The sequence below is a fragment of the Enoplosus armatus genome, chromosome 21 (assembly GCF_043641665.1).
Source record: "Enoplosus armatus isolate fEnoArm2 chromosome 21, fEnoArm2.hap1, whole genome shotgun sequence".
NCBI lineage: Eukaryota > Metazoa > Chordata > Actinopteri > Centrarchiformes > Enoplosidae > Enoplosus > Enoplosus armatus.
The window spans coordinates 11,697,902-11,712,537 of NC_092200.1; the positions used below are offsets into that span (position 1 = coordinate 11,697,902).

The 14,636-nt window shown below is 44.1% G+C and overlaps 2 protein-coding genes across 2 annotated transcripts; one reads left to right on the top strand and one right to left on the bottom strand.

Annotated features, from left to right (window-relative positions):
* The first annotated feature begins 506 nt into the window (after positions 1-506).
* LOC139304090 (alanine aminotransferase 2-like) lies at positions 507-9,646 on the top strand. Its single transcript, XM_070927931.1, is given in 12 exon segments — positions 507-559; positions 561-720; positions 4,557-4,646; positions 4,824-4,932; positions 5,123-5,256; positions 5,849-6,092; positions 6,212-6,291; positions 6,843-6,979; positions 7,177-7,351; positions 8,422-8,577; positions 8,677-8,789; positions 9,024-9,646. Coding segments are annotated over 12 exon segments (1,542 nt in total). The 3' UTR covers positions 9,115-9,646.
* Positions 9,647-9,715: 69 nt separating this feature from the next.
* On the bottom strand, positions 9,716-13,985 carry pdia4 (protein disulfide isomerase family A, member 4). The gene is made up of 10 exons (XM_070928186.1): positions 13,886-13,985; positions 13,228-13,411; positions 12,903-13,108; positions 12,660-12,798; positions 12,284-12,489; positions 12,009-12,167; positions 11,607-11,758; positions 11,175-11,331; positions 10,796-11,029; positions 9,716-10,409 (listed from the first exon to the last, which is right to left on the bottom strand). The coding sequence occupies exons 1-10, from the start codon at positions 13,959-13,961 to the stop codon at positions 9,994-9,996; spliced, it is 1,929 nt and encodes a 642-aa protein (XP_070784287.1). The 5' UTR covers positions 13,962-13,985; the 3' UTR covers positions 9,716-9,993.
* Positions 13,986-14,636: the final 651 nt, after the last annotated feature.

A 14,636-nucleotide genomic window follows, 5' to 3' on the forward strand; every position in this document is an offset into this window, starting at 1 on the left:
AACAATATGCGGGTTGCGGTTTTGAACGCAGAAGTGTTTTTTATATTGTTGTATTGGTACTTTTACTTTAATTAAATACTTTTTACCTCACTGCAAAACACTCTAATGACAGTTCATCAAGTAGTCAAGTCTGTTCTAAAAGTTGCCTCTTAAACTTTAAAGCTTTTTCTTTAGCCATTGCTGCACGCGAAGGGCCCTTGACGTAAAGTTTTTCCGACAGCACGTAAAGGCGTCATTTGGCACGCTGAATACACAGGCGAAGTCAGTGAAGAAGTCCAGCCAACCATGAGCAGGAGCGAGCGAAGGCGTGGCGGCGGCCGGTGGGAATATGAACAGCGAGAGGCTCAACTGTCAGTTAAAGCTCAGAGGAGCTGGAGGGAAAGTAAACACACACCAGCTCAACCGACTCCTGCTCCGCTGCCGAACAACTGGTAACAGCTGATACACTTTATCTGCTCGTGTACAGTCACAGCAACGGGTTTATGTTCACGTGTGATATTTCTTTTATGTTTCAGATATCAGTCCAGTGTGTGACATCGGCGGAAAACAGCGTGCGCGTGACATAAAACAAAAATGTCCCAGCAGGCAGTGAACGGGGGCCCGTGCCGGGGCAAGGTGCTGACTTTGGACAACATGAACCCCAATGTGAGGCAGGTCGAGTACGCGGTCCGTGGTCCCCTAGTCCAGCGGGCGGTGCAGATAGAGAAGGAGCTGAAGGAGGTAAAGTCTGCGACACACGCACGCCCCGGTGCACGCGGGCCGGAGTAAAGTTTGATAATGCACGAGGAAAAAGACAAGAAAGTTAATATTGCAGTAGTGCTGATGTGGCGCTGTGGTGAAGTTATGAACAGCAGTTTTATTTATTTAAATCAGGTGGCACCACTGTTCCCACAGACAGTTTTATTCATGAGGGTAAAAGCGGATATAAATACAAATTGTGAAATCGTGTGTGGGAGAGGGAGAGAGGATGAATGAATGGTCCGCACAGCTGTTGAACCACTACAACAGCTGGAATTTGACTTCAGCCAACAGACCGATACAAGTCATTTTTTGCCTAGAGCTGATGGTTTTATTTTTTTTTCAAACACCTTTTTGGAAATGTGCTTTTTCTGAAAAACACTGCAGCTCGAAAATATAAAAAGTGCCTCTCAGTGGATTTAGGGACACACCAGCCACTGTGGACAGTGAGCAAAACAAAAAGTGATTCCCCTGCTCTGTTTCCTGGAGATATGGTAAGAAATTAAAGAGAGGGGAAAGAGAAGTAGCCCAGATGAATAAGATGGTTGCCTTGGACAGTTTTTGCTGACAGGCGGAGGGAGCAGAGACAGGACGTAGACAGTAGGTCAGTTGCAAGTCCCTGCATGACAGCAGTGGTGGGCCTGTTATGTTATGCTTCTGCACTGCTGTGCACAACAACTCCTATTACATTCTGCTCTGGAAATATTGATCCACCGTGGTTTCCTAAGGAAGGGCAAGCAGGTTGTACAGGAGTCTTTTTAAAAGCTGTAATGCAACCCTCTCTGCAGTTATGTCATCCTCAGAAGACACGTAATCAGCAAAGGGGACAGTTCTAGCCATCTCTGAGTACATCTCCCTCTGCTCTTGCCTGAGGTGGCAGCGGGATCCAGAGTGGAGGATGTGTATATCGCTTAGGGTTATTATGTAAGATGAGAGGATGCATTCTCTGTCCTCTTTTGTCTCTCTGGGTTTGCTCACCTCCCTCCTCCCCACAGGGGAGAGAGTTCATTGGACGAAGCCGCAGCTGTGAGGCCCAGCAGCGTCAGAGGCCTTTATCTGCAAGGAGGTTCAATACAAGCAGCCCCAGTTCTGCAGAAAGTGCCCGAGTTTGTGGTAGTCCACTTGTTTTTCCTCCTCTTTTATGAAAGGCAAACCAAATGTTTGACTGGAATAACTAGAATCATTTACTGCCATGACATTTCTGCTAATGAATTATACCAGTTTATGTTCAAACAGGTCAAATCCAAGTCCAGAAGAGAGACACATATATTTAGTTTAGACAAACCTGCTTTCTACAACGTGTAGATAATGCGTTAGGTCAACATGACTTGCCTTTAATAAGGTGTTGACAAGTGTTTTTCCTGAGAAAACATAAGGATGAAAAGCAAACACCAAGTTTCCTCCTTTCCGTTTACGTTCACCTGTTAGACGGTGCTGCCTGTGGCAATGCAAATGCGAGTGAAAACAATCTGAAATGTGAAATCCAGGAGTCCTCAGAGGGGTCAGGAGGGTTTGCATTGCTGCAGCTGACCAGTCATCTGTGCGGTTGCTTCCTGTCAGATCTGTGACTGGAACAATTTTACTGACAGCTCAGCAGATTTTATGCAAGTGCATGTGTGCGCTGGTGTGGTGATGTCCCTTATAAATCCGGCACTGCAGTAAGCTAATTCAGGCTTGGATCTCAACTGCTGGCAAGTCTGCATTGTCTGTGACAAAGGAGTGGCAATAGTTTGTTACATCACATCACAGAAAATCTGCACCTTGTGGTTTTTTCCAATACATTTCTACTATTCTCCTGAGTAAACTGGGAGGCTTACTTTCATCTCAATTGGCATGTTGTTAGAAATAGTATTGAGTATATGAGCAAAGCAGCAGTGGCTATTCATCAATTTGCATTGAGCAGTTCCAGCATGACTGAGCGTTGTTAGAGGGGTGACAGTCTCAGATTATATCACGAGACTAAGTGAAATGTGAATTCAGGCCAGGCTCCATTCAGCCCGGTGAGCCATGGGGTTTCTTGGCCTGGTTCACTGGTCCGGCCTGTGTAATCAGTGCCTGGTGCTGAGTGAGCAGGAGAGCGCCGTGCTGAGCCGAGGGAACCGACTGGCTTCTCTCTTTCCCCCCGAGAACAGCAGCCTCTTTGTTTCTCGAGAATGAGGCGCAGACGAACTAAAAAGGTAACGTGCTGCGTCCACTTTCTTCGATTTCAAACAAGCTCATATCACGCTAACCCAAAGGGCCTTGTAGGCCTTGCTGTGGCTGTCATGCAAGGACATAGAAATGATAATATTGACTCAGTCAAATGGAAAGTCCTCCCTGTGCCCTTGAAGGCCTTTTGCCTGGTATTTTATCATGCAGAACACGCTGAATCATGACACGGATCAACAGTCAACAGTATGCTTTTTGAATATATTGTATTATTGTGTATTGTGTATAACATATTGCATTGTAGTGCATGAGAGTGTATTTTTTCTACGTTCAAAGTACTTAGGTTAAGGAGAGATTGACTGTGGGAAAGAAAGACAGGTTATTCTCACCTGGGAGAGCTATGTAGTACATTACCACTACATAGTCCACTTATATTCAGAATGTCAAATGTTATGAAGTAGGCCTAAATGTAGGTTTGGATGACTACAGTTCTGTTTTAGTGAGAACAGTTCTCAGTTCTGTAGCTTTCTGTTGCTTTAACTGGATAGAATGACATCAATTTGATAACCACCAAGACATGTTTGCACTCACCTATCCTCAAACACCTGAGGCAGGTTTCGGCAATCAGAATCAGAAATACTTTGAAAACTTTGAAAGAGATGGTTACATCACATTGACCTGCTGGCAAACAACAGAAGCTAAAGCAAAACGAGTCCCCAACCCGCTCTACCCTGCTCTACCTCCCGTGCAACCGTGTTAACCACTGTACTAATGACTATCAGTTTATGTCATTTTGTCATAATGCATTTAGCCAAAAGGTCCTCATGATTATCACGATATCTATCTAAACCTTATTGCTGAGCCCTTGTTTGAAGTAACAGGGGACATCTATAGTCACATTACCTCCTCTGATAAACAGCAACAGCTGCAGCATGTGGTGACCAGCAAACAGACTTACAGGCACCAAACCAGTGTGCAGGTCCAATTAGGTCAAAAAGATGAAGGTGAAGGACTTGCTGATTCAATGAAGGCGGATATTGAGTTGATAGAAGGAGCAAATGGTTTAGATGGAGGAGAGAAATGATAAAGACTCATCATGCGATTGGATTAAGCCAGCCATTCTTGAGCAAGTCCACCAGAAACAGAGGGGGGGTTTGTGTCTCTGTGAGCCCCAGCATCAGCGTCATCTCTGGCCAGGCCAGCACTTCCTGCTCCACAAGCCAAACCAGACTCTGTGCCAGGGTCTTTGTGAAACAAAAGGGTGCTAACGAGAGAAGATGCGTGTGAGGTGACGTGTCCCTGGTGTGATTTACATTCTGAGCCATCAGGTGGTCACGACACAGATGATTGGGACATGTGATGTAGTTATTAATCCTCTGTCTCTGAAAGACTATATTCCCACCACAGGATTGTCTGAGGCCTGCAGCCAATATCAGTAAATCAGATTTTGTAACCTGAGTTTAGTAATGTAGACCGGTTGTGCAGATTTGTCTCTTTATTTTACTCAAAGATCACAACTGCAACTGTCTCCTTCCCACTCAGTCCATGTTACGTGTCCAGACACATCCTGTTTGTTGCTGTCACGACATGTAAGCGATAGGTTCTCATTTGTTTCCACTTTCTCAGTATTTTCTGCACCTGTTCCTTATTTTCTGTTTTCATCTTTTCAGGGAGTAAAGAAACCTTTCACGGAAGTCATCAAGGCTAACATAGGCGATGCACACGCCATGGGCCAGAAACCCATCACATTTCTCCGACAGGTGGGAGCACTTTTGCACATTTTTGCCTCAAGTCATTTGTGTGCTTGTGTTTAATGAGCAGGTAGCACTCATTATAGTTACATGTAAAACTGGACTTACTGCATTCACACATATGGAATGTGTCAAGATGCCTGTTAATGTCAGACATGTTGTGATTTTTCTGTCCACCTCTCTCAGGTCTTGGCTCTGTGTTCTTACCCTGAACTCCTGGAAGACAACAAGTTTCCAGAGGACGCCAAGAAAAGAGCACAACGTATTCTCGAGGCCTGCGGAGGCCACAGTATAGGTCAGACAACTCCCCCCTCGCTCCACCAACCACATTTTACATCCCCTCCTTCCAACACATACGTCACTAGCATCCACCTCCATTTGCCTACTCATTAATAATTTATTTGGACAGTCTGCACACTATTTAAACAGAGCTGATCAATGCAAAGTGTTCTGTTTGAATCAAAGTTCATTTTAATGTGTTCAAGGGGCCTACAGTGCGAGCCAGGGCATTGAGTGCATCCGTCAGGATGTGGCACGCTACATAGAGAAGAGAGATGGTGGAATCTCCTCCAACCCTGACAACATCTACCTCTCTACTGGGGCCAGTGATGCCATTGTGGTATGGGCACCATTTTATTCTTCTCCAGAAAAGTGCTGATATACTGTAGGCCAGGCCACGAGCTGATATGCTGCCCGACAGGTGACATACTTTTGGTATAATTGGACTATGAATCCGTTCTTTATCCAGTTAATTATATACTCAGCCGTACTTTGCACATGTGTAGCTTTACTCCACCCTCAGACCTTTGTCACTGTCAATACAGCTTTCTCCAGTTTTATGCAACCTAATCTGGCTTCTGAATGGCCTTAAGGTACACTCAAATCCTGCACTACAAGATATCTACTGCTGCCTGCCGCGTTCAACTGACATTTTTGGCACACTATGTAGGTGTGTTCGTTTACTCTGCTGTCATAAAGTGGATCTGTTCTGCACTCTGTGAGCACCGTTTAGTCTCTGGGCATTTCTGGGTGCCAAATCACTGGGCCTGTAATGCTTTGTACATTCTTCCAAATATCGTCTTCAATTACTTCTACCCTCTCAACTTTCCTCCTTTCTTCTGCTCTCCTGCTCTCCTGCTCTGCTGTGTTTTCTACTCCCCCTCCCCTCCTCTCCTTTCCTTCCTCCTCCTCCCTACACCTCCTAATCCCAGACCATGCTGAAGCTGCTGGTGTGTGGCGAGGGTCGTGACCGCACAGGAGTGATGATCTCCATCCCTCAGTACCCTCTGTACTCGGCCGCCTTGGCAGACCTGGGTGCTGTGCAGATCAGCTACTACCTGGATGAGGACAAGTGTTGGAGTCTGGATGTCGCAGAGCTCAAGAGAGCCCTCAATGCAGCCAGGCAGCACTGCAACCCCCGCGTCCTCTGCATCATCAACCCCGGAAACCCCACCGGTATGTCTGGTGATAGCATTTTCTTCATGTGAAACAAAACAGTTGCTGGAAATGTTGTAATTTTGTCATTGTGTGTGTGTGTGTGCACACCTGACTTAACTCTGGTTGTCCTGTGTTAGGTCAGGTCCAGAGCAGGCAGTGCATTGAAGATGTGATCCGATTTGCTAAGGAGGAGCATCTCTTCCTCATGGCCGATGAAGTAATACACCAGTGTCATTTCCTCAATTCAGAAGTTTTCTACTGCCATAAAGAACAAAACTAGTGATGTTGAAGCAGGCGTTTCCTTTTTCTGCAAAGGCTGCCCGCCTGCTTTCAAGTTTCAACCCATACACAGAGCAGCGCAGCAATCAATTTCCTGCTAGTTGTCCTCCTCATGCATTTACACCCAACAGTGGTTGACAAAACATTAGAAACACCTCTCGATATATAATGCGGTCCAACACGACACCACCTCTAACCATGGCCTTAAAAATGATCATATAGATTGAAAAGTAAAATTTACTGTCATCCTTGTTGATGACTGAATACATTTCAAATTGATAACTGCTTTTCAAAACATTTAATAAAATTCCTTTTTTGAAAATGGTAACATACTCATTTAATTCATTGCATGTCCATAAGCTCTTCGTTGCAGCTTTTGTAAATAAACTGCACATTTCAGTTCATTCTTTTGTCTACAGAGTTTATTTTATGGATAATGATGTGTTTTTAAATAAGGCTTTGTGTATTTAAGCTGTTTTCCCGTTTTAGGTCTACCAGGATAATGTGTACGCAGAGGGCTGTAAGTTTCACTCCTTTAAGAAGGTGTTGTTCGAGATGGGACCAGAGTACTCCAGTACAATGGAGATGGCCTCCTTCCACTCCACCTCCAAATGCTACATGGGAGAGTGAGTAGCTGTACACACACACACACACACAGAGACTAGACTTACATTTTAAACATACATCAGCTGTTCTTGTATATTTATACTTAAATGACTTGGAGTTACTTCTATGAAGTAAGCTCCTGTTGCTGACGTGTACATCACCTGTACTAAGAGTGCACTTTGTGTTTGACTTACTCCTTTCTGTTTGCTTTTGTCAGGTGTGGATTCCGTGGAGGTTACATGGAGGTGATTAACATGGACCCTGAGGTGAAGGCCCAACTCACCAAACTGGTGTCAGTGCGTCTGTGCCCCCCCGTACCCGGACAAGCTCTCCTGGACCTGGTGGTCAATCCCCCGCAGCCTGATGAGCCCTCCTACACCATATTTATGAAGGTATGAAAAACACACACACACACAGCTCCTAGCAATGCTCTGAGTGTATGCAAACACTGTATTTACTTATGTAAACACTCATAAACACTACGCTATATAATCCATACGAATAAAGCCTGTAGAGAGTGTTCTGAGTGTGCACAGCACTCTGTCAGCTGTGAATAATCAGCTTTTGAATTCTGAAATGCTACTACGTGTGTTAAATTGTTTCTGTTAAAACAACTCTAAATTATACATTATGTTCTATGTCACAACTTCAAGAGTAGAAAAGAGGTTTGAGCTTTGCAAAGAGGATCATATGTATTATGCATGCTGTTGTAATGTTGGAAGCCTGTGTCATTAGGTTGATGGTCATTAGTATGTCCATGGGTAATATAAGTCTCCAGCTGGAAAAGATTCGTAATTGTTTAAATTAAATGTTCTAACCGAATCAAAAATCCTGTCCCGAGTCATCATGTGTTGTATTTGGTGGAGATGTACTACTCCCTCCCACCTTTAGAGGGTGTGATTTACACTGGAACAAGCACTTAAAAAGCACTTTGTTCAGCAGTGTTGCAGGCTGATTGACAGATAGTGGCCCAGTGTGGTAGGCTGCATGTTGTCATGCCTCCACTGGCCACAAGGAGGCCAAAGGACTGACAAATGCTGGGTTCAATTCAGGGGTCGAACCCCGTCCCATTTAAAAGGCTTCTCCAAAAGCAGCCTTTGTTGCCCAAAATGTGGAGAAATCAGTTTGTCCTTTGAAGAACTCAGTATCTCACAATCTGTTGTACAATTCATAAAGTTGGGAAATAATCGTGTGTATTTTGCAGGTATTTGGTTCAGGTGGTAAATGTATCACATTGTCCAACTTGTACCAAATTTACCACTGATATTTACACTTTGTTGGTTGTTGGCAACCACCTCCTTTGTTAGGTTAGCAAGTCTCATTCAGGTCCAGCCTGACCTTCAGGTCCTCTCAAAGACTCACCTTCATATAATGCACATACAGTATAATATACATATTTTGTGGGTTTGTATTCATGTGACCTTTCAATCCCTGACAGCTTTAACTTTTGCCTCCCCTTCAGGAGCGGACAGCTGTACTGGCAGCTTTAGCAGAGAAGGCCAGGCTAACAGAGCAGATCTTCAACACGGTACCCGGTATCACCTGTAACCCTGTGCAGGGCGCCATGTACACCTTCCCCCGCATCACTCTGCCTCAGAAGGCCATCGACGAGGCGAAGGTCTGCACTACACACAACCTTATCTCACCGATGAGCATCACCCTGATTTACTTGTCTGTGTGGATGTGTTCAAATGTGTGTTTGTGTATCCAACCACAGGAGAACGGCCAGGTCCCAGACATGGTCTATTGTATGAGGCTGCTGGAGGAGGAGGGTATCTGCCTGGTGCCGGGTAGTGGCTTTGGCCAGAGAGAGGGAACCTTCCACTTCAGGTCAGAATGGCTAAGCTGGCAGCTCTGTACTGTCCTGATTCAAAACATTTGTTCTTCGTGAAGCAATTAGTCATGTTTTTCTGTGCTAAAATCAGAACATTCAAATTTATTGTTCAGAAAGTGTTTTTGTAATGAAAGTCATTTGGATCAAAATAATGAACGTTAATCAGTGTCTGGTTTAACTACACCTGTGCCAGTATTGCCATTAACCCACATCCTTCTTCCTGCGTGCAGGATGACCATCCTGCCTCCCACTGAGAAGCTGAAGGTCGTGCTGAAGAAGATCAGCGACTTCCACGTACGGTTCACACAGGAGTTTTCATAACCATCCCCCACCTTTCCACTACATCTCAAGAACCAGCTCATTCAGTGCCAGTATCTTCAAGTGCCTTTGTGTGAAGGAGGCAGTGGCCTCAACGTCGCCTCCTGCAGTACACATCTCTCACCTCAAGGCTGGATTCTCACTAGATCAGATTTTAGAGATTTTCAGTGTTTTGCTATCAGCGAAGAACCTTGAACATTTACTTGTTTAGACAGTTAGTGAAAGCTAGTCATGTGTACATACAGCATGTGAAGATACAATGATTCTCATTAAGTATTACTGGGCCATGTTTGTAATGTTCAAAAAGATGTTATAGTGCTGATTGTATGTCATCTATGGAGTTTAAGATATTTCAGATGTTCTTGTCTCAGAAGCTGCTACAGGGTCATCTCTCTCCTGCCAAGACTTACACAGCCAAATTAGTCAGAAGTATCAATTTAATATGTTAGGTGATTAAGCTGATTGGCCATAGAGCCATTTTATTACTAATGTTTAAATTGTTCTTAAATGTGATTAAAACACTTGTTTTCTTAAATGTTTGGAATATATTTGCAAAACATCTTCCTGCTTGACCTGTGTTGATTTCCAGTCACAAAGAGTCACATTTAAGTGCTGGCCCACAAAGCCGCCATAATTTTTAGTTTTATTTAAAAAGACTTTATATCTTGAACAGTGCTTACATGCTTTTAGAAACAGAAGAAAGCGGAATCTCTCGGAATGAACAGAAACTAAAAACGATGATTGAACTTTAATCATCACAGCAACTCAGTAACACCATTAAACCCCACTACGTTCCCTTCACCTTCCCAGAGGCCTCAGCGTCCTCTAAGACTCCGCTCGAGCACGGTAAGAGTTCTTAGCTACTTGTCGAGAGAGACATTTTCAAAGTTCGTCTCTATTCTGTGATAGCTTTGTGGCGTGCTTTTCCAGGAACTTGCTGAGCCCCTCTACCGTTCTGTCTCCACCTTCTAATTTGACAGGGCTCTGCTTGCTGTTGCTTGGGGCAAAGTATATTGTGGGGAAGCCCTCCACTTTGTAGCTCTCGTTTGGCACATCGTTGGCTGTGGCGTCCATCTTGGCGATCACCAGGTTCTTCTCCCCCTTGTACTTCTTGCCAAGGGACAAATAATCAGGTTCCATTTTCTTACAGTGGCCGCACCAGGGAGCATAAAATTCGATCAGGACGTCTTTCTGAGCATCCATGACGATGTCGTCAAAAGTCTTTCCTACCACAACCTTAACTGGTCCTTTGTTGTTCTTTGGAACTGGCTGAGACTTGATGATGGGTTTGAGCTTTCCTGTGGACAGGAAAAAGAAATTCAGAAGATTTAACTTTACTTATGTTTCTGTAGATTTTCCTTCACCTTTAGATTTTACTTTGATTGCAATTCGAGGATTTGGTCAGTGCTAGACTAGAATGTGTTTTAGCCTATATCATTGTATATGATAATTCTTAATGATGTTAATAATGATAATGATGTTTATTTATTTTAGCACAAATTGCAGCTAATAAAATTCAGGAGCTGCAAGGTGTTGCGTTGTGCATGTGCTGCCATCACATGGTGGAATATTAATCTATACCGATATACAGATCAAAAATGAAACTTGGCTTTTCTAAAAATGTCTGAAGAAAAGCCTACATGTGCCTCACATTGCTAATCAGACAGGCTTCTTTAACACTCACCTTTCTTGAAAGCCATAACAAAGTCTCTCAGCACATCAGAGTCAAACTCCTCTGGCTCCATGGCAAACTTTTTGCCTCCATCTGCCAGAATTCCCACATTCACTTCCTCCCCGCTCTCGCTCAGGCCCAGGCTCTTCAGCTCTTCTGCGTAGTCCTCCTCATCAGCGATGGCGAATGTGTACTCTGGGAAGTCCTTGGCCACCTCAAGCACCTTGGACCTCCAGAACTGCGTAGCTAAAAATGAAGACGAACAAGATAAGGGTTTGTTACTGCATCGTAAATCATCCAAAATAGCAACATTAAGATTACACCACCACCCCCAGATACCAGGCCACATAATAGGTCAAACCTATTAACCTAACTCTAAGAGGAAACTCACCTTTCCTGTAGTCAAAGCTGAAGTCAACTCCATAGTAAACAACCACCAGGGGCCGCTTGGCGTAGCGCTTGGCATCATTGCTTGGTTTTCTGTGGCCCACCAGAGGAATCACATGCTTTTTGAAGAACTCCTGCACTTCTGACACCGATGTAGAGTCCTTTTGTGATAAATAAATGAACGTGTCTTGAGTGTGACTTTTTCCAAATATATCAGAAAACAGAGACTCTTTTTAAAATGGATAACGCAGCACTTAAACAAAGTGTTTGGCAGGTGAAACCCCTTATAGCTAATCCAGTCTATTTATACACCGATACTGGAACTGAAAGAAAGCACAGGCATTTATGATACAGTTTCATACCCCACGAAACCAATTCAAATCACAACTAATAAAAAAACTAAAAGGTAGACTGAACATGATAAAACAGACAGTACCTTCACTGCGAGTGTGTGTGACCCTGGCTCGTACTTGGAGCGGAACTTTTCAGGGTGAAGGATGACAATCTGACCGGGCGAAGCTTTGAGCAGTTTGATCACTTCAGAGCTGAAGGAGTGACGGAAGGTGAAGTCTTCCCGCAGTGCATTACCTGCCGGGCAGACAGACAGACAGACAGACAGCAATGAGAGAACTATCCACATGTCCATTTGAAGAACAACAAGAAAGAGTTTTGGACAGTAGTTATTAGAACTCTGACCCTGTAATGGATTACACAACTCAAGCAAAGCTTCCTTTATATTATATAGACATGAACTAACTAATAACTGCAGTTACAGCACATTCAGTGGTGACATTATTGGCCAGTTGGTTTAAACACATCTCCAGCTCATGGTACTTACAAGCCTCAATGTAGATCTCATAACCTGCGTCCTGTTCACTGGAGAACACGCCGACTATGACAGCATCGTCACCGTCCTTGATGAGCTCCTGCACCTGTTTGACAGCCTGGACCTGCTTGGAAGGAGGCCCTGCCTGCTCAGCCATGTAGTCAACAATGCCTACAGGGAAAGGGAAGAGAAGGAACCGGCTGAAGAGAAATAAAATGTGTAAAACAGCAAGGACAGATCTGAAAGTCATCCATAGTATAAATGACATTATGCAGTAAGAGACCTACCATGTTGCTCTCTGGGTCCGTTGTAGTCGAACACCTTGCCTTTCCTGAAGATCTTGAGGGTGGGGTAGCCTGTAACTTCAAAGCGTGAGGCGACTTCAGACTCCACGGTGCCGTCCACCTTGGCCAAAGGAATGGGAGGAGAGCGCTGGCTCAACTCCTTGGCTGCCTTCTCGTACTCTGGAGCCAAACGCTTACAGTGTCCACACCTGCAGGTCAGTTATAATGTTATATATGAGGAACATTTAATTAGTCTTAACAGCTGCTATTAAAAAGCACCACTTATCACTCCAGTAGGTGTCAGTGTGTCACTTCTACGCCAACAAAGCAGTGGCAATTAAACCATCTGAGTTTTACAATTGACAGTCTGCTGACTGACCATGGAGCGTAGAACTCCACCAGGATGATGTCCGCGTTGTTAACCGTCTCATCGAAGTTGTCCTTGGTCAGCACCAGTGTTGCCTCAGGAGGGGGCTTCCAGTCTGGCTGGGCCACCTCTTTCATCCGGGCCACAATAGCTGCAACACAAAGGCATTCACATATTTACTGCCAAATTATTTTCAAAAAAGGGCGTCAGGTTTAGTTTGAGAGGCCGTGATGATGCTTAATGAAATGTTCCTACCCTTCTCTGTCCTTTCTCCATCGTAGTCAATAGGTTCCCCATTTTTCAGGATCTTGATGGTGGGATAGCCTGACACTTCGAACCTGTTCCCTAACTCAGTGGCGACTGTTGCGTCCACTTTGGCCACAGGGATAGGAGGGTCGTTCTCTTTAAGAGCCTGGGCGATTCTTTCATACTCTGGTGCAAATTGTTTGCAGTGGCCGCACCTAAAAAGGGACAAACAAAGAATACAGACATATTTCAAATGTTTGCAGGGATATTGAAAGTAAGAGGGAAGTGAAAACACGTCAAGCAAATTTCTCAAGCTGGGGAATAAAAGACGTACCATGGGGCATAAAACTCAACCAGAACTGTGTCTTTGCCCTCCATGAAAGTGTCATAGTTGTTGTCGTTGAGAACCAGCACTCCATTCTCTTCTTTCACTTCTGTGTCATCATCATCATCGTCGTCGTCTTCCTCTTCATCATCACTGTCCTCTTCATCTGTCCCCTCCTTCTCCTCTGCAACATCTAACCGCAGAAGAGAAAAGACGAGCTGATTCCAGACATCAAAGTGCTGCTTGTTTTACTCTTAGATCAAGTAAACAAGGCAAGTATAATACCTGTAGCACGTGATAGCAACATACATCCTGTTTGTAACTAAGGGATACACCTGTACTGTCACAGAGTTACACACTGACAATGTAACGTTACAACAGAAAAGGGACAACTTGCATTAAGACTTTGGTTAAGCCTAATGTTAGTTTTAACACTCGCAAGCAAGGTAACTGCATATTTGTATGTGTGCGGCAGTCCTGTTGACATTAGCTGACCTGTCCTGTTAGCTAACGTGCTAACAAGACTAGCAAGATCTACAGTAACTTAGCTAGGTAGTTTGCATAACAATAACTTGCCGGAAACACACCCCAGCTGCGACATAGCTTTACATGAATTACTCATTCAGTTGTAACAAACACATAAGGTTGTTAAATGGCTCAAACTTACCATCTTCACATCTGCACACAGTTGCAAAATGTGCAACGCCGAGCAACACAATCAGCAGCAGAGCAATCTTCTTCATTGTCCACAGATGATACGGCCCGGTGTTAACGACGTGCTTCTAGGAAGTAGCCGGCTAATAAACTTAGCTAATAACGCTGATGAATGTCATCAAAATACTGTCGGCTGCACAGATCCGCCGTCCGGATCAATACTGACGTGTGGCTGTGGACGCCTTGGGCTCGTGGTTTCATACAAACTAATCACTTCAGAAATCACATACGCCGCCGCCTCCGTCTGGAACTTGTCTGACTTGCCACGTTGTGATTGGTTCGCATCACCGGCTCTCCTCCAATCACAATTCGCCACTCAATTAAACGTTGGCGGATGCTATTGGATACTTTTATTTATTGTTTCCCTCTTGGACTTCCATCCTTGAATATGGGCCAGTGGGTTAGCGAGAGACATAGAAACTTTATTTAGTGATAGATTACATGATAGCTTGAGTGCAACTCTGAAAGACACATCTTTACGTCATATGATACACAAACAATAAATATTCATCACAATTCGGTCTTAGACGCCGAGGGGTGTTAAATATTTAGATAGCAAATCTGTATCATCAGAAAAAGCAATATCTTGAGGGTATATCTTCAGACAATATCCCAGAAGGACTCACAATGTATTCTTATAAAAGATATATAAAATAAATTGACACCAATGACTTTTATAGTTTGCTAACAAATACTGCTTTACA